This window comes from Podarcis gaigeae (assembly GCF_964106915.1).
Source record: "Podarcis gaigeae genome assembly, chromosome: 2".
Lineage (NCBI taxonomy): Eukaryota > Metazoa > Chordata > Lepidosauria > Squamata > Lacertidae > Podarcis > Podarcis gaigeae.
Genome location: NC_139679.1, coordinates 53,490,380 through 53,514,147, shown reverse-complemented (window position 1 = coordinate 53,514,147; position 23,768 = coordinate 53,490,380). Strand labels below are relative to the sequence as shown.

The following is a 23,768-nucleotide window of genomic DNA, read 5'->3' as shown; positions in this document are numbered from 1 at the left end:
GCCTGCAGCCACCTTAGGTCAATTCTACTGGATCTCTAGGGAAATTAAAGCTCTATCATTCTAGAGTTCTGAAGAAGTAATCTCCTCTATGAAAGTTGAAAGAGTTTCGCCACAGACCTTGTCACTATGCTTAATTTTGAAACCTAACTTCTTTGGTTTATATAACTCTGTTTTCATGACATGATTGTTTGATTCAAAGGGACAATTTTATCATCTCTCAATCATTGCCGATGACTCATCAAGCAGAACTGCCTTGCACTGCAGACTTTTAGCTTGGTTCTAAATGTCTGTTAATCATCCTGGAATTAAGCAGCAACACTGATAAGATTGTGGCAAGACTGTGATATCTTTTTGCAACTGACCTTTTGTACTAAGGTCCATTCTGGCATTCACTTCTGACGCTATAAAGTAATTGAAGCTTATCAGTTTCACAAGGCAATGATTTCTTATGAATGCAGCCCTTCTTATTTTGCATGTCAGAGGAAAGAAAGGTTTCAGGACCAGCAGGCAGCCTGATGCAGTAAATAATCCTAGCTGTCAACTGAAAAGGTCACATCATGGTGTGACAACTCCCCCCCCCCAATTTGTATACTGCTCTACATCCAAGTATTACAGGGTGGTTCACAACATATTACTTGACAATGGGCTGGCCTATGCATTGAGCAGAGGCAGCAAATCTCCTGGGCACAAGTGCCACTGGGTTCATGCTAGATGAGTAATAATTGTGGACTCAGTTACATTTGGTTGCTGCAATGTGCAGTACTACTCTATGCATGTTTGCTCATGAATCCCATAGCTCAGTGGGACAATACATGTTTTGCATGCAGAATGTCCCAGGTCTAATCTCTGGCATCTCCCGGTAGGGCAAGGAAAGAATCCTACTGAATCTTCAATATAAGGCAGCTTCCTACATCCCTATGCCAGCCCATCATGTTTTGAAAGAGAGAGAGAGAGAGAGAGAGAAGGCAAATGTGAGCAATCAATGCTTTGCAGTTCCAAGCACACTAATTCACCCACATTTTATTTGCCTCCCCCATCTTTTAAGTGAAGAAAATAAAAATAACCGTACCATAGTAGCTGAGACTCTCAGACACATCTAGCTTTATTTGTCCTGTCAGAAAAGGTCAAGAACTACACCAAAAATACTTCAGTCTCTTCTACCTACTGACATACAATACACCACAAAATTATAAATTGTCCAGTAGTTGTTCTGGGCATTGTTGTTGGGGGCTTAACCCCTCCTCCCCATGGATTTGTACATTTCAGGTGAGAAATGGATTTACAGGTGAAGTATGAAGCAGGAAGGGGGTAGAGAGATAAGGATAAAAAGTCAGACAATGAGATTTGGCACTACAGTTTTGGCTACATTATACAACCATTTATCATAACTCCTTTTGTACTCCAGCTCCAACTCAATGGACTTTTTTTTTTTTTTGGCAAACAAAATATACATATTTGACTTAAATAAGATATCTGACTTCCAAGTTCATTTTTTAGGACTCTCACTTGCAGTCAGTATAACACTTTGATTGGGTTTGATTCAATTTCACTTTGCTTAGTTTTCCTTTTAATTTGGTTCACTTTGGGCATAATCATGGAAATGTTGCTCCCGCTGACCACTCCCAAGCAAATTCCAGCACATCTAATTGAATGATCATTCACTCAAAGAAGTTATAATATTTCTTCAGTATGTTTATAACCTGCTTTCCCTCCGTGATCCATCATAAGACAGTGTACATGGAGTTCCCAGGCAGTTTCCCATTCAGGCACTGACCAGACCCAGACCTGCTTAGCTTTAACAAGGAGGTTGTATTACATGCCCTCAAACTATGCCCTGGGACTTCCTGCACTGGCCTCAAATTGCATGGAAGTGCCCATATGATCTGGGCATCTATGGTGGTGCTAGTAAGCCTTGACGTTTAATTGATAATGCAAGCAGGAGCAGCCAGTGGCAGGGGACAGCTTTGCCCAGCAGGCTTCCCAACGAGGAGACCACTGCTGCTAACCGAGAGGGGAGGTGTCAGTGAAGTCGAGTGTGATTGTGGGTTCAGCAGCAGAGATGAGATGTTCCTGCTGCTACATCCACACCATGCCAACCTCCCAGCTGCCTCAACCCTCTCCGTTACCAGCAGCAACCTCCACACTAGGAAGCCAGAAATGCTGCCGTACCCTGCCCTGATGACCACTATCCACTCCAAGGAACCAGCACCCCTGCTCCAAACCATGTAAAGCATACTGGGCTTAAGGGTCAATTCACACAAGTACTTTGTTTTCACAACGAGGTGGTTTTGTGCAGTCAGCTGGTGACGGAGACTGGCATGGAATCCACTCTTCTTGATGCGGTCAAAATATACTTGTCTCCGTCCCACCAATGACAAGACTTGTTTATGGGAAATTAACACCATTTCCTGAGGTCTTACCAATTAAAGGTTGGCTTTTATGCAGGAAAATGGTGAGGCCATAGCTCAGTGGTAGCACACATCATCTGCATGCAAGAGGTCCTGGGTTCATTCCCTAACATCTCCAAGTACAGGATCAGGTAGCAGATGATGTGAAAGAGCTCGCTTGCTCTCTTTCTGCCTGAAATCCCAGAAAGCTGCTACCAGTCAGAGCATTGGGCTAGATGGACCAGTGCTCTGACCCAGTATAAACCAGATGCCTAGATGCAGTAGCCAAGTAGTCTTGGCAAAATAAACACTTATAGACTTATAGAATTGTTGGAAGGGACCCTGAAGATCATCTGCTCCAACCCCCTGCGATGCAGGAATCTACAGCTGCCCCATGTGGGGATCAAACCTGCAACCTTGGAATTATCAGCACCAGGCTCTAACCAACTGAGCTATCCAGGCTCAGCTTCACCCCACCCCGACTTTTACAGGAATTAGACTATTTCTTTGTGAATGGGGAATGGTAGATGCAAAGTGGCCCCATGTCTCTTTGCCATCTGCATGGTAATAGTTGAGTATTTAGCTTTGGGCTTCATAGCTCATGGTGAAAAATATGAATCTAGAGGGATTAAAATGTATCATCCTAAGGAATCTAGCTATGATCCAGCAAGGAAAAACATGCATATGGTACACAAGGGGTTTGTCTGCCTGTTCTTTCCACAACAGCTCCAAGTAACATGCAGATTATTGGGGGGGGGGGTATATAAAAAAATCACTTTGTCTGAAAAATAAGACAATTGGAGGTTGAATGAGGTGAGGAACAGCTGAAGCAGAAAGAGTAGGAAAAAAACCCATTTAGGTTTGCAAGTCTGAGAGGCGCTCACCTCTGGATTGTGTTCATAGAATCTTTCTTGTAAGCTACTAATTATCTACAGAATAAGCTAATTTCAGGAGCTTATCTTCCTCAAAATACTGCTCACTGCACTGGAGAATCAATCCTCCTGTGGCCTCTGAAGCAGAAAGAGGTCATTTCAGATATTCCTGTTTCAGCTTTTCCGACATCTAATAGGACAGGTATTTTAGAAAGCAAGAAGGTTGCCATCAGACCAGCTCAACTGTGGCCTGCCCTTTTGGGGCATTTACCTGGTGGGGGGTGGGGGTGAACGTTTTAAACTCAGTTTGTTAGTCAATATAGACATGTGAATTGGCACAAACATAAGGAGTCTCTTTTTACTGAGTCAGACAACTAATCCATCTAGTTCTGGACCGTCTACACTGACTGGCAGTGGCTTTCCAGGGTTTCAGGCAGGGGACATTTCCAGCCCTATCTGGAGATGCTGGGGATTAAACCTGGGATTTTATGCATCCAGAGTAAATGCTTTGCCACTGTGCTATGGCCCTTCCTCAGTATTTCCCTCTGAGAGAGAAACCAAAGAAATGGTAGCCATGATCCACCAGGTCATTGCACATGCAGGGGACTCCAATGAACGCACGAGTTACCTTGTATCAAGCACTTCCACATCCATCTTCATTTTATAGATCAGATCTGTAAAGCCCTAAGTTGGGCTAGAGCTCATGCCCTTTTGCCCAGCCTAGTGTAACATTCTATTGTGTCCCTCCATCAACATAAGTTTCCCTTTTAATCTGACAGACAAATTCCACAGTATTGTGTGTTGTTGCTGTTTTCCCTTTGGGGGCCGGCAAGAAAGGCCTGAGAAACTCTGCTTGTGATTTCTTCTACTTCCTCGCAAATGTCCTCTGGATTTGCTTTTGTTTGTGTGTTTTTTCATTATTTTTTTCATTTTTCTAACAAATCTTAAGCAATGATTTTAAAAATATTTGTACATTGTTAAGATATAGTCAACACCTAACATGCCTTTGTACAGGATTTTGACTTAGTTACAAATCAACGAGAACAATGCACCAAAGGAGGGGGGGAGAGAGAAAGAGTGAAAGAGTGAGAGAGAGAGAAGAGAGAGAGAGAAATATCCATTAAGATGACACCTGCACTTGGAGTTGCTTTATTCTTGCTGCACTGATTGCCCAGTGCCCTCGCTGAACTAGCTCTAAAGCAATGCTTTAGAGACATGATGTTGTTCTTCCCCATTCCCCTCCATCCCTAGGCCACCAGCTGGCTTTAATGGCCTTCTGTCTTGGCGGCCTTGGCTTCGTGATTTACCGATCCGGAGGAAAGCCAGGGAGAGACGGACCGTGAGCTGGTTTGCTTGGCCATGCTGTAGTGGCTGATGACGGTGTAGAATCTGCCCCTGGAGTTGGAATCCTGAGCGGAATAGTAAGCATCCAGGGAGGCTGGAATGCACCTCTTATGCTGAAGGGAAGGAAGAGAAGCATGACCAGTAAGTAGCCATCTCATTTACAGAAACTTTTTTTTTAAAAAAAAAAACATTATTCATCCTGCATTGATCCAGGAAATTCTGAACATTTCCCTCCCTCCCAATATATTCAGTATCAGGGCATGGGACAGAGGCTGCGCACACTAACCCGTTTGTAGCACAAAAAGTGAAGTTTTTCATGTCCTGAATTGTTCATGCTCATCCTCAACATGATGCTTTCAATCGAGATTGATTCTAGATCCTGACATCCACAAGGGTGGGTGGGTGGTGACTTGCTACATGTTTGAAAACCTCCCCTCAATTAGGTTATCCATGCCTTTTACTCCCTTCACATGTCCCAAGTGAATAAAGACATGGTGATTGAAATCTTGGTAAACGCCCACCGACAACATCGTTGGAAAGGTGTGGCTATACCCTCCATTGCCAGGACCACCTACATCTGTTTTCAAATGGACACACTGCGGGGTAATGCAGAATCAATCTCAAATCAATAGATCATAGAGTTGGCCGGGACTCTGAGGATCATCTAGTCCAACCCCCTGCAATCAAGGAATTTGCAGCTGTCCCACATGGGGATCGAACCTGCAACCTTGGCATTATCAACACCATGCTCTAACCAGCTGAGCTGAGCCTTTATTTTCACAATGAAATCAGCCCCCCACCCCCCAAAAGCAACAGATCTGATTCTGCATGGACTGCATAGAAAAAGCAAGTAGTGTACACAGTCTCCATTGATTCTAGAATAAAATATAATGTGTGCCAGATTGTCTTGTTAGGATGTGGAAAACAGGTTCAGATCTCCAGTCAACCAGACAACTCACTGGGTGGCAGGTGTTCATTTCACACCTCTCCATACTTAACCTTCCCCAACCTCCCTCCCTCATCCCTCCCCCACTCCCAGTTATGATGAGACTTTGAAATTTGCTCTTCCAGCTTACCTCATCCACAAGTTGATCCAGCAAAATAAATCACCTCTTCCTACTAAATCCCTCTCATTTTAAAGGACTGGCATGGTAACCACCACCTTTTGTTTTCTATATCCTATGTTGCCTCAACGCTCAAGAAAAATATCCTGCTAGAATAAGCACACGTTTCTCCCCAAGGGCACACATCCAGCATCTACAGAGAGTTGCCACCAAACCTCTAAAATGCACTGCACACAGTCTCTATCCCAAAATGTTCAGTGGCTAATCTTCATAGTGAGCGAACTCTAAAGGCCAGTTTATGTGAGCTCATTTAGAAATATGTGGGGTTGGCTTCATGCAGATCTAAACCTGTCAAGTTCAAAATAATTGTGGTTGGCAGAGGGTGCTACCAACCCCTATTTCCTAAATCACGAACTGCTTTTCAGCATGTTGTTGACAAATGATGTCTTTGATCCTGATGTGAAAATGCAGGACTAAATTGTAGCCATGCCGTGAATTAGATTCTGCCATTAGCAGAGACAGTTCATCCATCTCAGACTTCTTACCTTATAAACAAATCCATCTGGGCAACTGTGGTCGTAGGTAAAAGCTTTGTATACCACAAGAAACACTATGCAGGCGAGGAACGCAAGAGCCAGACTGATGAGAATAGTGACCTGCAAAAGAGGGCTAATATTAGTCTACTGACATATGCAGCATCTCACAGTTAAATGACTTATATTAACAATCAGCCTAATAGACTGCAGTCTTTATCACACTTTGCAGTGCTTAACTAAGCATGGAAATTAAATGAATACCACATCCAATATCCCCAGGTTTTTATGTCGATTTCCCCTCTAAATTAAGGCCCTGATGATGTGCATTTTTCTCTATGCATTGTCTATAAAGCCTGGGTTTGTCCTTCTCCCACCTTGCTTTCTTACTATAAACCAAAAATTGCTGCTGCATCTCCTTTGACTTCTGCTGGTTTCACACTGGAAAAGTATTCTGAAGATTTTGCCTTGTTTGGCACTTGATGGTAAGAACCTGTGTGCTACCAAGCGTGTAACTGTTAGTGGCATTGTGAGAAGGAAGAAACAATGCACGCTTCATTCAAAAGCAGCCAAGTGCATCTTGTAAGCCTTCACCACCTCCTTTTACGTCTTCTGTTGCAGACCAAGCACAATTATGATGTGTTTTTAGATTTAGCCAAAGGAGACTTTCCCTGGAATTCGGTGAGGGTGTTTTTCTTTTCCTCCCTCTCAGAATATTGACACTCCACCTTCCCGTTTTATTTGGTGTGTTTTTTAAGATTTGTGGTGGCTTGCAGCATTTAAAAGAGTAAAACATTGCAGCATTTAAAAAAGACATGGTCAGGCTTTTTGGTTATGGAAGATCATTGGGAGTGGGAGCAAGGAGCCCCTCCCTTGGCAGGGAGTTCATCTCCAATGTCAGAGATGCTGAAGGGATGTGGGGGGAAACTTCTCCAGGCAATCTTAATGAGTAGTCACATTTGTGTGTCCTTTAAATACCCTGGTCCTAAAACATAGCTGTTAACTTTTCCCTTTTCTTGCGAGGAATCCTATTCGGAATAAGGGAATTTCCCTTAAAAAAGTGAAAACGTTGGCAGCTATAGTCCTAAACCATTAGGGCTTTAAATGTTATAAACACTGCTCTGAATTGTGCAGCAAGTTTGCAGCAAGTGACTGTTGATGGCAGATGGGTTTGTGGTGAGCTTGACTACTGGCAGACACAAAAAGGAATAAAGAGTTATTCAGAACTAAACGCTTCATTTTTGTGCTGTTTAATTTAGCACATAATCCCAGGCCACTATTAGTAGCTTCAGAACTAGGTTAAAAAAAACACAACCTATCTTGTTCTTATGGAGCCCTTTCACATAAGCAGGAGCATCTCATGCAGACCTTGCTTTGGCTGAATGTATTTTTGTGCTAAGAACAGGGAGTTGAGATGAGTAAAGGGTCACTATGTTCCTTCCACCTACAACAATCTAAGAATAGTGAATCCTTTCGCTCTGCACCTGTCTAACGCTATTGCCGGGAAAGGTTGAACAAGTCTGAGGAATATAAATATCAAAGCGGCTGCCTTAGGTCTTTGCACTCGCTGCATGCCTTTGAGACCAAATTTGGACCATGTGGTGCTTCCTGAGGGGCGTCCATTTGGCCAATGTGACCCGATTCCATCACAATCCAATGCAGTAACTGACACTAGGACTGACCAGCTGTGAAAGATGATGTAATCCAAGAATAGCCAATGAGTAACCCTCCAGATCTTGTTGGACTACAACTCTCATCACCCCCAGTCAGCGTGGCCACTGGTCAGCGATGATGGGAGTTGTAGTCCAACAATGTATAGGCAGCAGAACTTTTCATTACCCAGGGATAGTCAAACCCTAACACAGAGAAATGTGGTCATGAGCTTGTTGGCTTGTGCGTTTGCACCATCCCTCCTTCACCATAAATCAAGGTATCAGTTGCCCAAATATGCATTCACAAGAGCACAAAAAGAATAGGAACTCTCAGAGAATTGGCTAAGTCTAACCCACACAAGACCTTTCAAATTTAGGGAGTCGAGAGACACTTTGTGAAAATAATACACCAAAAGCATATTCAAATGCATAAAAGCATATTTACAAGATGCTTACAGTTTACCCTGGAGATTGTTGTCTGAGAATAATTTGTAAAAGCCTCCCTGCACAATGCTAGCTAATAGCATCTCAGAAGAAGAGGCAGGCTGGCATTTTGACAGAAAGGGGGGATATTATTTGTATTAGGGAAGACTCTTAACTCATGTGATCCCTCCATTTCCATTCCAAAGTGGTGCACCCTCAGCAGGACTGCATGGCATGCTTTTTCTGAATGTATAAATCTGCCATAAAATGCAGATTAGCAATGAAATACAGAGTTGTTGCTGGGATAGAAAGCTGAATTGGAAAGGGTTACAATAACAGGCAAATATTCAAGGAGAAATGTCAGAGTTATTAACATTTTGAAGTTATGAACTCCTTGAATCTTTAGCACATATAAAATGAGCAAGCTGACATCTAGTATGTAGGGAGAAAATGTGCAATTCAGCACTAGAAATATTACTGGGTTGTGCTAAACATTACCAGGTTGCATCTGGGGCACTACAGCACCTGGAAACAAGAAAAGTGATCCCTGAAAGAGCGTAAAAGGAATTGTTCTGGGAACTGATCAAGGAGAATGCATGACCTTGTAGGACAGTCAATGTGGCAGAAGGAATGAAGTGTCGTGGGATGCAGTACAATCCAAACATAGGGAATGTTAGGTTGCATTGCCTAGAGGGCAGCCAACAAATCCCATGGCCAAAGCTTCAAACAGCTGAGGACCACAGCTCCTGCCCCTATCAATCCATCCCCAAAACCTGCCCCACCAACAATATTGCTTTTCTCTCTCCCTAAGAGTCCCTAACACACCCTCCAAAACTGAGCCACGTTTTTCTTCCCTCCCAACTTGTTTACTATTCTTCCCTCCTTCACTAGCGCATCCCAACCTCCAGTCCCTGCTTCTCTGTCCCACCAGGCTCCATCTTCCTCCAACATTCCTCTTCCTGCACACCAGCTTTTGATTATTGATAGAAGCGCCACGGCTACCAGCACAGAACACTTGCCATAACTATGGCTTTAAACACTCTCTTTAGGGACTCTACTACTGTTGTATCTGTCTGTGAACCTCCAGTTTTATCTCCCAGATTCAAACCCTCCCTCTTCCCTCCTGTTCTTAGCCTCCCCTCCCTCCGGCCATCCTTGGTTACTCTCTTCCATCTTCTACACACCCACAGAAATATTCTGTGGTATTGCATTATACCTGAAAAATGCACAACACACAATTGATCAGGATTAAAATGTCAGCAGCCATTTAAAACCAGAGAGAAAAATTTGGGGGAAAAACATGGCCTGGAAGGTGACAAGGGTGAGTTACAGCTCTCTGGGTACTCAAGGAAATACAAGACTTCATTAGCATTCAGATTCTGCATGATCAGGCAGCTGAATTACCTAATAAAACTCAGGGTTGGGGTGTGTTTTTTAAAGAAGAGTATGAACCTTGGCAAATCTCAAAGCAATATAAATCCCCACAAAAGAGAAATAAAAAATTAGGGCGGGAGATAAAACTCACAGACATTATAGACAGAATCCTTTGCAGGCAGACACTGCCCTTACCCTATCAGCAAAGATTTATCAAAGATGGTACTTAATTGCTGCCCTGGATCACTATGGAAACTAATGCCCTCATTCCATGTCTCTTCAGTTGGGGTGGGGAAGTACTCAGCCTTAATTTTATCACTCTCTTTGCCAAAACAGTTGTCATGGGCTTGCAGCTATGTATAAAACCTTGATTGCTGTGACACACGGTTCTAGCTTGCATATTGTATAATGCTGCTCTCTGGGGGTATGGGCTGTATTTCACCAGATTTGTTTTTGCTATATTTCATTCCTGTGAACCATCCTGGGAGTTTAAATGAGTCTCCTAAATAAACAAATATGAATACATGGTGTAGACTTATGAGACCTGTACATTTATTAAACTAAGTAGCCCTGATAATGTTGCTAACCAGGATACTTCCTCTTCATGACAGTCTAATTCCTATTGTTTTACATTAGATCAAAGCATTGTTCCACACCAACTTTAGTGGAATTCTAGCTCAAAAGAAACCTCCTTTACGAGTTTCTTGATTCATACAACAAGTAGGTGTCTTTTAAAACAACCAATTACCAATTACCATATTTTCCTATTTGATAATATCCAATCTGTGTTCCTTTGCAAGATGACTTTTATCTCATTCCATGAAACCTGACTTTAGCACTTGAATATGAAACAATCAGAAACCAATGGGCTTCCTTTTGGGCACTTGTCTTAACCAGAATACACCCATGATTTCTGTGAGACGATCCAGCTGCTCCTGCCTTTCAGTGTTTTTAGTCAATAAATGAAATCAAGGTTGTGAGTGACAGCTGAGCTGTTTGAACAAAAGGAATGTCCCTCCCACCTTCAGTTCTTTTCTGTCTAGTGGCTTCTATCTCCTTGTACATGCAACCCCCAATTTGTGGGGGAGGTTGCATTCCAGGTCATTGCACAAGACAGCAGAGCACACATAAACCAGCTCCGCCCATTATGCCCCTCCCCCATCCCTCCCCCTTTCCCACCCACTTCTGGGTCACTGCAATGTGCGCATGTGCGTGTTGCACGTCAACTGGCCATGCATAAATTGGTTGTTGTATGTAATCTCCATTTGAGATCAGTGGTTACCTATAAATTATCTTCCGCAGATTCTCCTAGACAGGATACTCAGAAGTAAGTTTCCTTGTGCTTCATAGGGCTTACTCCAAGGTAAGTGGGTACAAGATTGCAGCAGCCTAGGCTTTCTTGTGAGGAAGGGGCAGAAAGTGGCTCATGCGTCAGCACAGTTGAATACAGTTGGGACTTACACATTTAAGCACACAATAATCAGGCCAAATTGGTTGAAGCCCCAGAGGTGTACTAATTTGGCAAGGTGGCAGGGAGAAAGAGAGAACAAAATATGTCCTTTTACAAAGATGCATCATTCTGGTTAAGTAAAGCAACAATTAATGCCTGTAATACAAACACTAAGTCCCCTTTCACAGCCATTTTATACCTCCTTCTATAGATTCACAACAGTAATGTAAGGTCGTTTTTGCTGCTGGTTGTGAGCAGGAAGTGAGCAAAACAATGATGAGCGAAATCAATTTATACTGCAAAACTGTATGTATTTAGAGTACTTTTTATATCAGGGCTGGCAAACTGTTTTCTGTTTTGTTTTTTGCTGCAAGAAACATCAGAGTTGGATGGCAGCAACCAAAGCAAGGAAGAGAGGGAGGAAGGCATGGTTGTTTTCCTGGCTTTGGCTAGGCTTGGTTAGGCTAAGAGACACTGATTGGCTCAGGGGCACCAAGTGAGCTTCTTGGCTGAGTGGGGATTTTGAATCGTTTTAGCTCAAAAATGAAAAAGAAAAAAATGTTGTTATTATGAGGTATTAATAAATAGCCACCACAAATGACTACACGGCTTACTTTCTGACTAATTAAATCTTGAATTTATCCAAGCATGAACATCTGAACAGAACTGCTGTAAATCTTAGATCACTTTTGAGCCCCTCTACACCTGATGTTGCACTGAGTGTGGTATCGAGCCTAAAATCAGTAGGTGAAAGACCTACAGTAACGCAACACATCTACAGCTCTGGAAGCTTGAGTTCTTTACATGGTTTAGGGTTGGCATGGGTAGAGAGCAGGGCAGATACTAAACACAATGATCCTTTGTAATGTGGAACTACAACGATGGGGAGTTTCCCACCTTTTGATAGTCTGTCTCATTACTCTGATATTTTTGTGAGTGTTTCACCCCACCTGTAAAAGAAGGTACAATTCTGCAAGTGACATAAAATGGATGCTAATTTTTGTCTCCTTTGGCAAGTGCAGCAGGGCGCTCAATCTAAATACAGCATACTGGGTGCAGAAAATCCCATTGGCACTTTTGTTGATGGCTACTGGTAGGGGTTCCAATTAGGAATCGAGGAGACATTCTATTCAGTACATATTTAAGGTCAAAACTGTTGTATTTGCACTTTCGGAAACCATATGTGAACCAACACACAGCTAGCCTTCAAAATTCAGAGTTACCTGAATTTTGTAATGCAGTTCTCTGGCCCAACAACATTTACAAAAATGCATGTATTAGGGGGGAGTGTGAATAAAAATGAAGATATTAGTGAAAACATACAGAAATGCAATTTATTGGACAAAGTTGCTTGCAAAATGTATGTCTTAAAACAACATATAAGAAAATGTTTAATAGGAGAAATTTGTACTAAAATGCTGGTGAATTTTCAAGAGGATTTTTATTTAAAAACTGTAACCTGCTGCAAAATGTGGAAATCTGAACTTACGATTGGAGAAAATGCAAGAAACTAAAGTGGCAGATCCTTCCACCCTTGTCCCAATAAATACTTAGAGATGGGAAATCTTACTTGAGCTTGATTTGCAATGAGCATGAATTAGCTCTAGCTATTTTGGAACAGCTGTTTTTAATTCTTAAAAATTAAAAAATGGCTTCTTAAATAACTTTTTGAACTAACTCTCTATTCCTAATGATCTTATTTCCTTCCACATAGCCATGTATCTATCCCAGTCCTTTCTGTTTTCTGACTCCTGACAATACAATTATTTAGAGTGGGGAAATTAGGTATAGCCTGTACTAAAAGATTTCATACTTTAAGTTGATCTGGAAAGGGTGGGTTGCAAAACAATATTATCTGGAACAATGTGATGAATTCATTCTGTACTGGAAGCTTAAAATAAGTATCAAAATATGGGGGAAAAATGTGCTAGAAGTTTTATGATGATTTATTATTCACAGAAATGAAAATGTAAAAAAAGAAAGAAAGAAAGAAAACTATTTAATTTATAAAGCATAATCCATGTATGATGGAGTGGAAGAATTATGGTACATTATTTATCTAATATTGGACATTTGGTAACTCTCTTTAACTTCTCTGGTATTCCGTTTTCTTTGTATCATATTTTTAAAAATTAAATTGAGAAATTCTGACGCTATGCTAGCAAGTTAAGAACATAAGAAGGTCTCTGAAGGATCAGACCAAAGGGCTCTCTAGGGCAACATTCTGTTCTCACAGAGGATTATGGGAAGCCCAGAAGCAGGACCTGAGTACAATAGCACTCCTCCTACTCATGTTTCCCAAGACCTGGTATTCAAAGGCATACCACCTCTGCTAATGGAGGTTAGATATAGCCATTATGACTAGCAGCCATGGTTTTTTCCAATCCCAGCCAAGATGGCAGCCTACATCTTGTGATGATTTCTAAACTGGTCATCGGTAGAATTCAAAGGCTCAACGTTAAGGACAGACTTGAAATATGTTGCAAGCCAAGCACTCGATGTGTAAAATAAAGCTCTTATTCTCCGAAGCATTTCCCTCCCACTTTTACAAAAAAACTTTTCTCCCTCCCACGGAGCTATCCCACGACACCCTTGCCCTACTTCTTCTGAACATTTTGTAATTAAGAAAGAGCTTATCAGCTGAGGTGACATCTCTGCCGCTAATTCCCCTGCCCCGCTGTCCCGTGGGCACAGTGAAAGCACAAAACAAACAAGTACACCATGTTTCCAAGCAATTTGTCAAATCATTAAATTGCCTGGGCAATAAGTAGCTGGCTCAATTAGACTGGCCAATCTCCATCACATAATATGATTTCTAGAGGCTGTTTCAGTCCTAATGGATTTGATGTCATAAAATGTTTGCAATGCCAAGCTGCAGCCATGTGATGTACGGCACTGCCAAGTCCTAGGCACAAACAAAAACTACCATTTCCCTGTGCAAGCACCAAAGAAGTCCTAAAATGTGATTTCTAGGTAGATGCTTTAAAGTCCTTAAAGTTAACAGCTTGGTTCCCCCCCCCCACTTTGTCACTGAACAGCCTGGAATATTGCTCCCCATCATTCAAGCGGGGAAGTAGCCTAAAATATTTTGAGTTTTAGCACATTTTTAAAAATGGAATGGGATTTGCTTTCCTGCAATCTGTTCTCGTATTGTGGGCTTGAAGGAGAAGGTTGACAGTGTCAGAATGGCTGCATATATTCTTTGCTGAGCACATTATTTTCTTAAGCGAGCTACTGGTTTCTCCCTGCCCCCAATTCCATGCTTTGATGGTGGTCATGGTCCATACTTTACAGGAAAAAATACAGGAGATAAATCATACACATCTAGCCAGCCAGGTTACATCACAAAAATATTCTGTGCAGGTACAGTTTCACATTTTAAACTTACTTAGCAAATTTGATTTCTTAGTGCAGAAATGGGTTTGATTTTCCTATTCCTGAGCTATTCCTATTCCACCCCTAGTGTGGATGGAGGATGGGGAGAGGAGAGAATTCAACATTTATTTTGGGTGGTGGTGAATTAGGAGCCCTGTTCAGATCTAAGAGCTCATTTACTCCAATAATACTCCATCTGTTATGGGTGTTTCAGCTGAGATTCCTGCATTGCAGGGGGTTGGACTAGATGACCCTTGGGGTCCCTTCCAACTCTACGATTCTATAAGACTGCAATCCTATGCCTCCTGAGCAGGCAACAGGTAGATCATTATTAGGCCTGGTGCAGTGGCTATGCTTTTATCATCATAGCACTACAGACTAGGAAGAGGCAAGGAGAATATCTACAAAGCAGCAGCATCTCATAGTTGTTTCCTGCAGGGTCTCATCTCCTACTCCCACAATGCAGCTGGACAGTGAAAAGCAGAGAGTGGCTTGCAGGCTGGATGAGGCACCATTGCTGGCAAAGTCAAAAAGGCAGCTATAAGAACATACAAACAAAAGAAGAGCCTGCTGGATCAGGCCAATGGCCCATCTAGTCCAGCATCCTGTTCTCACAGTGGCTGAACAGAAACAAGCAAGCAGAATTGAGCACAAGAGTCATGGCAGCCTGATGAGGATAGGACCGGCCCTGTCATTAGGCAGAGTGAGGCAAACGGCCAAAGAGTACCTATTTGATCAGAGAGGGTGGGTTCTGTTTCACCACCTGAGGCAAAACTGGAAAGTGTCACCCCAAAACACCCTACCATCACCACTCCCCCGAAGCCTCCCTTACCCAGATCACATGGTGGTTCCCACAAAGTAGCAGCAGCAACAATAGGTTCCAGCAAGATCCCACAAGATCTTGTGGAGCTCTTGCGAGCTCTCTACTGGTGGCAGAGGTGGGCAGGGCCTCTATGGGGGCACCCCCTCTTGGGTTTCTGTGCCTGAGGCAGCTGTCTTAGCCCACCTCATGGGTGAGCCGGCCCTGCATTACCTGTCTTTTGAGTGGAAGCTTAAGGGTTTCAGCATAACAGATACCAGAGCTAGACACTGTCCATCTGACATGTAACTTTTGCTGTGAAATATGCAAATATGCCGGATCTCTGTGAAGCTGACTTGTTGTCATGCATCAAAGGGTTATTTCTGCTACTCACAGTCATGTTTGTGGCAGTGTTAGTAACTATTAACAGGAGAAATATTAATAACTGTTAGTAGGAGATAATATCAGAAAGTCTTTTGTTGTCATTATTACAGCTGCTATTGTGGCTCTGGAAAGTGTCTACAATGCATGTAGCTGACAAGAATATTACATATCCTTTAGATTTAATACAAGCGGATGAGTAGTTTGAACTCAATATGTGAACAATGCAGTTTGCTCCCTAAATTCAGGGTTTCTGGTCTTTGGGATCTGCAAAAGCATCTGTTGTTTTTCCTGCTAAGAATTTCCTGCCAGTGTTCCCAATTAATGCCCAGGTGCAGAAAAGCTTTATCTTTTTTTTTTTTTTAAAGTAGATCATTAGGAAAGGGGGGGAGCGTGTTGAGAAAAATTGGAGCTGACTTGCCTTTCAAATCACTAATTTGAGCAGGTGATTCAATTAATGGGATTACTGCATAGGGGCATATCATCCTGCTGCTGACCTTTCATTAGTGACATCTCATAACTTCCCATCAGCTTGTGCAATGTGGCACTTTGCCACCCTGGCTACATCTGGGATTTTGCATTAACAGAAGCCTCAGAGCTGCAAGGAGCCTTTTTAGATGCAACAGTGACTACAGCTCAGCAAAGATACGTCTAGGGAAGTTAGAATCCTCTGTGGCCACGAGGGAAGCTCATGAGGTGCAACATCTGGCGGCTGGTGCATTACTGTTCAATCTCTCAGAATCTCAGATTTAATTACTGAAGGGAGTCCATTTTAAGCTTTTGCTGCTGCAAAATAATAGTAATAAAATGAAGGGAAAATAATCAGCAGTCAACACAATCCAGTCAGCAAGGGTGACCTATAGCAAAGTGTCTGGTGGCACCTTCTAAAGACCAACACATTAATCATGGCATAAACTTTCAAAGACCAGTGCCTCCTTCCTCACATAAATGAAATAAAATTTAAGTATGTTATGCAAAAATCAAACAGGGGAGCCCTCAAACATACAGTTCACAACTCTCACAAGTAGGAGGCCTGAGCAGAGCATGCTCAATTTGAAGACTGAACTTTTGCCTCAGCACAGATCAGCTGCACAGATTCGGGGGGGGGGTCCACAAGTGTGGTAGCAAGTATTGAGAATAGGGGCATTGCCCATGAATGCCTCAGAAACAGGGGTGGGGAAACTATGGTCCTCTAGCTGTTGCTAGACTACAACTTCCATCAACTCTGACCATCGGCCATGAAAGGGGTTCATATTTGCAACAAGGGTGAATCTGCAGGTTGTTTGTGTGTATGTGCAATTGATAACACAAGTTCATTGTGTGCATTGCAAGACAAATCAGCCGAGGTAGGATGAGAATAAATATGACACCAATAAAATAATAAAGTGCAGCTATGAAATCAAAAGATCCATTTGGAACACAGTTGGGAGTGCGACTTCACAGCACTGAATCAGCTAAAACAGGAACACAAAAATGAATGACTGCTAATTTACAAATGTTTGACTTGACTCTTCCATTACTCTACACCCAGCTTTCATTATATATGTTATACACATTGCACAGATTATAAAATTACCCAAACATGGATTGCTTCTTCCTGCCACGTCACTATTTGGAGCAACGGAGCAACTATACGAATCCAAGATGAATTTTCCGAGGTTGAGGGGTTTTTTGTCCTCAGATCACATTTTAACATTTCAGTTGTTCATGTGCCTCTGACATTTAGTATGACATCCCTCAGAAGTGGGGCCTCGATATCAAGAGCCCTGGAAAAGCCTGAAACTTGTACACAGATCAAAAATGCAGAGGAATCATTCCTCCATCCCAAAGCCAGTGATCTTTTCACTTGAAATGAAATCAAAGGCAGTACTCTGAAGTATGTTTTAGATTTGTTTGTTTTTTTTGAAAAAGCTGGTGTAATCAAATGCCCTTTGCTCTGTGTATATCATCGTAGGTCATGAAGCAGAACTTTTTAAAAAGCTGAATTCACAGATGGTACACCGATTTCCCTTCTACTGAACACATTATAGGTGCATGGAGGGCATCTGAAGGCCATTCAGTCCAAGCCATGAAACCGTGGCAACAGCCTCCGCTTTATGGATGGGGCAGAAATTCGATTCACCTCACTTTTAAAGGTGAATCTACCTAATTTGTACTTTCCGAAGCAATACACAAACTAACGTGCAACCATCCTGCAAAATTTGCACTTCTCCAAATATTGCTGTGCAGTTCGCCAACCAAGCAATGCGTACAAAAGCATATTTACTAGTGAAAATAGCATACAATAACGTGTTATATTAGGAGCATTGCTTTGCTAAAAAATATGTGCACGGAATGTGACTCATCAAAGCCAGTATTCCATTTCCCACAGTGGCCACCCAGATGCTCCTGGGAACTCCATAGGTAGGGCATGAAGGTCATAGCTACCAGCAATGGGTATTCAGTGGATTATTGCCTCTAAACATGGATAATTTATATTTAGTTATCGTGACTGGTAGCCATTAGCTGATCTATCCATCATCTCTAGTCCCCTTTTAAAGCCAGTGGCTCACACCTTGTGACAACAAATGTCACTCACAAATGTGTTGGATGAGGAAGTAAAAAGAACATGAAAAGTATTACTGGATCAGGGTCTTTTTACTGTTCAGTAACCTCACTGCCCTTTCTGTGCCATTCACCCCCCTTCCCTTTGCTCCTAACTTTCCTAAAATAATTTTTGAAAAACTGAACACATTACACAACCCCTGTGCTTAAGTGACCCAACTGTGCTTGACAATTCACCTAAGTGAGAGGGGACAGTCTATGCTCGTTTGATTATGCCCTCTTCCGGAAGCAAGAGGGTTTTTCAGCAGTATCTCTATGCCTCAAATACATTGGGCACAAGGCCTGATAGTTGTCATGGCGTCAACTTATTTTCCTACCGTGAACCGGTTGTTGCCTGAGCCTGTAACTATTTGTTTAAATGAGTTGCACTGAATAGACAGATTGAAAACACACAAGCCTGCACTTCAGAGGTATTTTCCTTATATAATTGACTCATCCATTTTGTTCGCCCTTGAAGGATGCCTGAATGGAGTACCGGCATTGTTCAACATCCTAACAAATGAGATGGGAGGGCAGAAACATACACCAGAATGAAAGTGAGAGATGCCTGCTTATTGTTATGCTTCTCAGGACACCCCTTGAAACCTGGTTTGAAGCAAAAGACTCTAGAAAATTCACTCATACCAGGCTATTTCTATTTCTGTTTCTCTCCAGTCAGAACAGCAAACACTAAAGAGGGAAGGGCTTTTTAACCCCTCAGTGATGGAGCACCTGCTCTGCATGCAGTTTCAGTATCTGGCATCTCCGTTAGTGCTGCGAGAGAACCCTGCTTGCTAGTCAGTGTGGACAAATATGAGATATATGCACCGGTGGTCTGATTCAAGGCAAGGGAGCTTTCTGTGTCCCCCGATTCTGTCTCAGTCCATTGCTGCCATCTGTCCCAAGACTGTGGCTTTCGTTTACATCAAGTTCAGAGGACTGACTGACTATTTGTCTTCTATGAAAGAAGGATCCAGAAGAGGAAAGGGCCAGTATAGGTACTGTGAAGGCTGGAATCTGCAGGCCGTCACCTCAAATGATTCAAGAAACCATGGAGCTGGGCAGACCAAGGCTGACAGAACAGCTCTGACAGGATTCAGTGATTAGTAACGGTGATGCTTAACAGCACAACTAAATTGCCTATGTGTTCGGCTCATAGAAGCATAGAATTTTAGAGTTGGAAGGGTCCCTGAGGGTCATCTTGTCCAACCCCCTGCAATGCAAAGGGAATCAAAAGCTTCTGGTGGCTTCTGTGTAAATCCTGGAGTGTTTGTCAGGGAACCATAGGAAACTTTCAGAAGACTCAAAACACCTTCAAGCACCCCAAACCAAACCAAGTAACTCCAAAGCGATTCAAGTAAGATGAACAACTGCAGAGTATTCAATGTATGTTCACTGTGTGCTCAGCCTGGCTTGTTCAATGGGTTCCTTGTAAAGTAGAACATTTTTGAAGAACAACAACCTTGTTCAGCAGGGATGGGGAAGCTATGTATGGCCTTCTAGATGGTGCTGGACTACAATTCTGAGCACCCTGACCATTGGCCATGGGGGTATGGCTGATGGGATTTGGAGACCAACATACTAAGTACCCTGAAAGGCTCATTCATCCAGCATCACAGTAATCAACCAGATGTCTATGGGAAGCATACAAGCAAGCTCTGAACACGACAGCACTCTCCCTACTTGCGATTCCCAGCAACTGGAATTCAGAAGCATTATATCTCTGACAGTGCAGGTAGAACATAGCCATCATAGGTATGTTCTTTGTCTTCCATGAATTTTCTAACCATCTTTTAAAGCCATCCAAGTTGACAGCCATCTTACAGGAGTGAATTCGTTTAACGATGTTCTGCGTGAAGAAGGGAGATTCAGGACAGATAAAATGATACTTGTCCAACATTCAGATTCATCGGATGGCCCTGGGTTTTAGTATTATGAGAGAGGGAGAAAAACTTCTCTTTATTCACTTCCCCCTCTCTGTTCTAGACGGCCTTTTCAAGCGCATTCTTGCAGCGCAGGAGTAAAGAATTCTAAATTAAGAACATTTTGACATGCCTTTCTGCAGGGCAAACTGAGCAATGAAAGAAATTACTTTGGGGCATTGGTGGCTGGGCCTTAATGTCATTTTAACATCATTTTCTTGTACTCCACCTACGCAGAGTAGCAATGATGTTTGTCATAATGTATGTACAAGATGAGTCATGCAGTTGCAGAGTAATTGGTCAAAGTTCCGGGATGCTCTGTAATTGAGCTGAGCTACAAGAAAAATATAGTATCATATTTCAAAAGTGACAAGCAGCAGAAATTACACAAGATTTCAGCAAGAGGAAGAGTGAGCGAGCAGCAGTTGCCTAGGGACAACAGCTCCTGTCAGATGCTACCACAATTAAAGAGATCATATCAGTGCTATCCTAGATGGATGACAGATGCAGTTGCGTAAGCTTCCCTTCTATGGAAAACTCCAGCCTCTTCATGATAGAAGAATGTCTAATCATTCATTAGTTTGTTCAATAAATGATCACCACTGGGCACAGAATAGAGGTCATCTTCAGAGCTACCTACCAAGCACATAGAGTTCTGAAATTTCCTGCAAGGGTGAAGCAACCCTCCCAGGAAAAGCAAAACTTCCTTCTTGCCATTTTCTCTTTCTAGTCCTGGAACAGGAGTCAGGGGTGGGAGAGGGATGCCACTGAAAAAAGCCCTTGGCTACTCTCTCTCCTCTCCCTCTTTGTAATTTCTACTGCAATTTAGCCCATGTCCTTGCGGGATGACGCTGCTTATTTCCTTGCCCCCAGTAGGGGCAGCCAATGATGTGGAGACGAGAAAGCACATGGCGTAAGGACATCAAGGCAAGTTGCACTAGGTGCTGTGGAGCAGGGAGGAAAGAATTTGACACAGAGCTGCCAGTTTCAGCAGCGGTCTCACGCTTCTTATAATGCTTTGTTCTGCCCATGTACATCCAAACTGGACCATTGCAGGGCTGCCTTTAAAGACAGTGGTATAAAAGGGGGCCTCCAGAACGCTGGTGGGGAAAAGGCAGTTGAAGCACATGACATCAATCTTGCACTAATAACATTGGTTATCAGTTTGTTTCCAGGGTCAATGTGAATGTTAGTCTTAAGTTTGAACAATTAGAGGCCTGAATAGCCTGGGGTCAGGTTAGCTTAAGGACCAGCTTTGCCCCTGTGAACCAGCCAATCTTAAGATTAGGTCCTTTTCTCTGGCCCATCTTTAGCAGAGATTCAAGGAGGGGAGAGACCAATGGCAGGGCCTTCTCAGTGGTAGCACCACAGCTACGGAATTCTCTCTTTCTGGACAATCAGTTTATGTTGGTTTTAAAAGCTGCTATGTTCTTAATACAAATAAGTGTGTTTTTATTCTTATTTTAAACAAATTTTAAAAGCTGGACACAAAACATTTGGAAGAAAACAAAATGGAAAGCAAACACCCTCTCGCTTTGCCTCCCTAGCTTCCTCAAGCTCTTCTTCCAGCAGAGCCAACAGACTGAGATATAACGAAGGTGCCAATTTGCATCTTGGGAAGGCAGAAAACCTACTTCCTCTTCTACAACTGCCGTTCTTAGCCATGAAAGGCTCTCAGAGACTTTTGGTTCTCACATTATTGCTGTGGGAGCTTTACTTGGGGTTCCTGTCTTCACTTTTGCGAAGGTTAGAGTTTTCTAAATAAAAGATATAGCCATTCTTGTATGTCAGGCTGTTTGAAGGCAATGGTTAAGGGAGTGTGTATGCCATGAAATGTGCACATGAAGCACACCCTGTAATAGTGAGTGCAAAGCCTCAGGTTTGGGTTTTTTGAAAAACGGCATGCTTCTGAAAGCAGAGATATGCTTGACAATGCATACATACCACCAGCTGAAATTTCTGAAGGCCCAGAGGCACAGGGAGCTTGAAAAAGAACTCCAGGAGTCAGGGGAGCATGAATACCCTCCAGAGTTCCTGCCCTTCCACCCTGATAACAACACCGCAGCACATTATGCAAAATAAGCAAATTTGAACATTTGTCTTGATTTGCATATTTCAGACAGGCTTGAATGCAGCTTTTCTTGGTGCAGAGTATTTTGCAGAGTGCAGAGAACCCTGACAACCATTTTCTCAAGAGAGGGAGGGGGAAAGGCTTCAACAGCTCATCAGGAAGAGGTGAAACAATGTCAGCTGCTCCTTTCCCTTCATGGTAACGGAGAAGAGGCAGACTTTGCAGTATTCCTACATCACTGATCCCCTGAAGTGGCATTGCTCACTTGGCAATGCCATGGCAGGAAAAGCCAGAAGCAAGTCCCTTCCTTTTTTATCTTCTACTGACACAGTATTTCAGGATTATCTTACAAGAGCCGGAAATGATTTAGAGCTGCGCGTAAGCATAACTAAGGATGCAATTCCATACACTCCTACTTGTAAGTCCCATTGAGCATGGGGTGGGAGGGATGTTTCTCAGTAAAATATGTCTGGAATTGCACCCCTAATCAAATTCAAAATCACATCATTGTGAACTTTAAGAGAAAAATCTCTTTTTTTCCCCCCTCTCTTCACTCAGGGATCTCTCTAGACAGCTTGGATTATTGTCACTCCTATTCCAGTCAATGGGATGATGACTCATTTGGCCTAGAAAATATCTATAGAGCCAAATCATACTCCAATTTAGAGAAGATGAAGGCATGGCCTCTGTGTATGTAGAAGCGTTTCATATTTTACTGTAATATTACAGGAAGGTGGAAATGAAATTTCTAGTACATTGCTCACTGGAGGGCCATTGAGAGAGCATCCACCCAGCAACAGAAAATATGATGATCACATTTGTAATGTCTCTACGACTATATCTATCTACCCATCGCCAAGAGCTGAGTTAATAAAACTTAAGCATTTTACTCTTTTCCTTCCCGCTACAAAAACACAAATGCAAGATGATTTCATCAGCTCTAGATAATAGATATGCACATAACCAGAGGGAGGTATATTTAATAACTTGCCTAAAATATGCACTGGGTTCAGTACAGGAGAAGTACAGAAGGCAATAAAATATAATCTATTATCTCAGCTCATTTTGGTCAGGAAATAATACCACAAAGTTAATATGGTGCATGTGAGCCTTATGAAAAACAGGCAGGAGAAGCTTACAACCTTATCTGCTGGCAGTTGCTATGATGGGCGATTAATAAGTGACACTGAGAGGCATGGAATAGAAATCATATGGACTATGGAGAAAGGAAAGGGCTTGGAAATGAAACTGTCAGGTTGAGGAGGGAAAAGAATTGATTCTACCACTGCACTCATAAAAAAGCAAAGGGAAAACTCCTTTCAGTAGTCAGTCTGATGCTTCATTGATCTCAGCAGCAGTGCAAGGGAGGAGGAATGCAGGGAAGTGCAATTTCAGGAGTTTTTTTCCAGAGCAGGAATTATGACATCATCTGCAGCAGCACCAGGATAATTGGGGAACCTTCCTTGCTCTGGCACAGCTTTACAGTTTTAGTATTGATTATGGCATAGCATAGAGCAGTGATGGCCAAACTCGGCCCT

At 42.5% G+C, this 23,768-nt stretch overlaps 1 protein-coding gene and 1 long non-coding RNA gene across 4 annotated transcripts in view; both read right to left on the bottom strand.

The window, feature by feature from the left end:
- Positions 1-1,078: 1,078 nt before the first annotated feature.
- NSG2 (neuronal vesicle trafficking associated 2) overlaps positions 1,079-23,768 on the bottom strand; it is a 51,236-nt gene continuing 28,546 nt past the window's right edge. For all 3 annotated transcript variants that reach the window (XM_083728329.1, XM_083728331.1, XM_083728330.1), the window contains exons 4-5: positions 6,213-6,323; positions 1,079-4,716 (exon numbers count right to left, since the gene is read on the bottom strand). In XM_083728329.1, the coding sequence (XP_083584455.1) occupies positions 4,525-4,716; positions 6,213-6,323 (303 nt within the window). In that variant the 3' untranslated portion in view covers positions 1,079-4,524. The remainder of the gene's footprint in view (positions 4,717-6,212; positions 6,324-23,768) is intronic.
- Positions 6,960-12,534, bottom strand: LOC310839650. Its single transcript, XR_014561586.1, has 2 exons — positions 11,974-12,534; positions 6,960-11,942 (listed from the first exon to the last, which is right to left on the bottom strand). It is a non-coding gene; the product is annotated as an uncharacterized lncRNA (long non-coding RNA).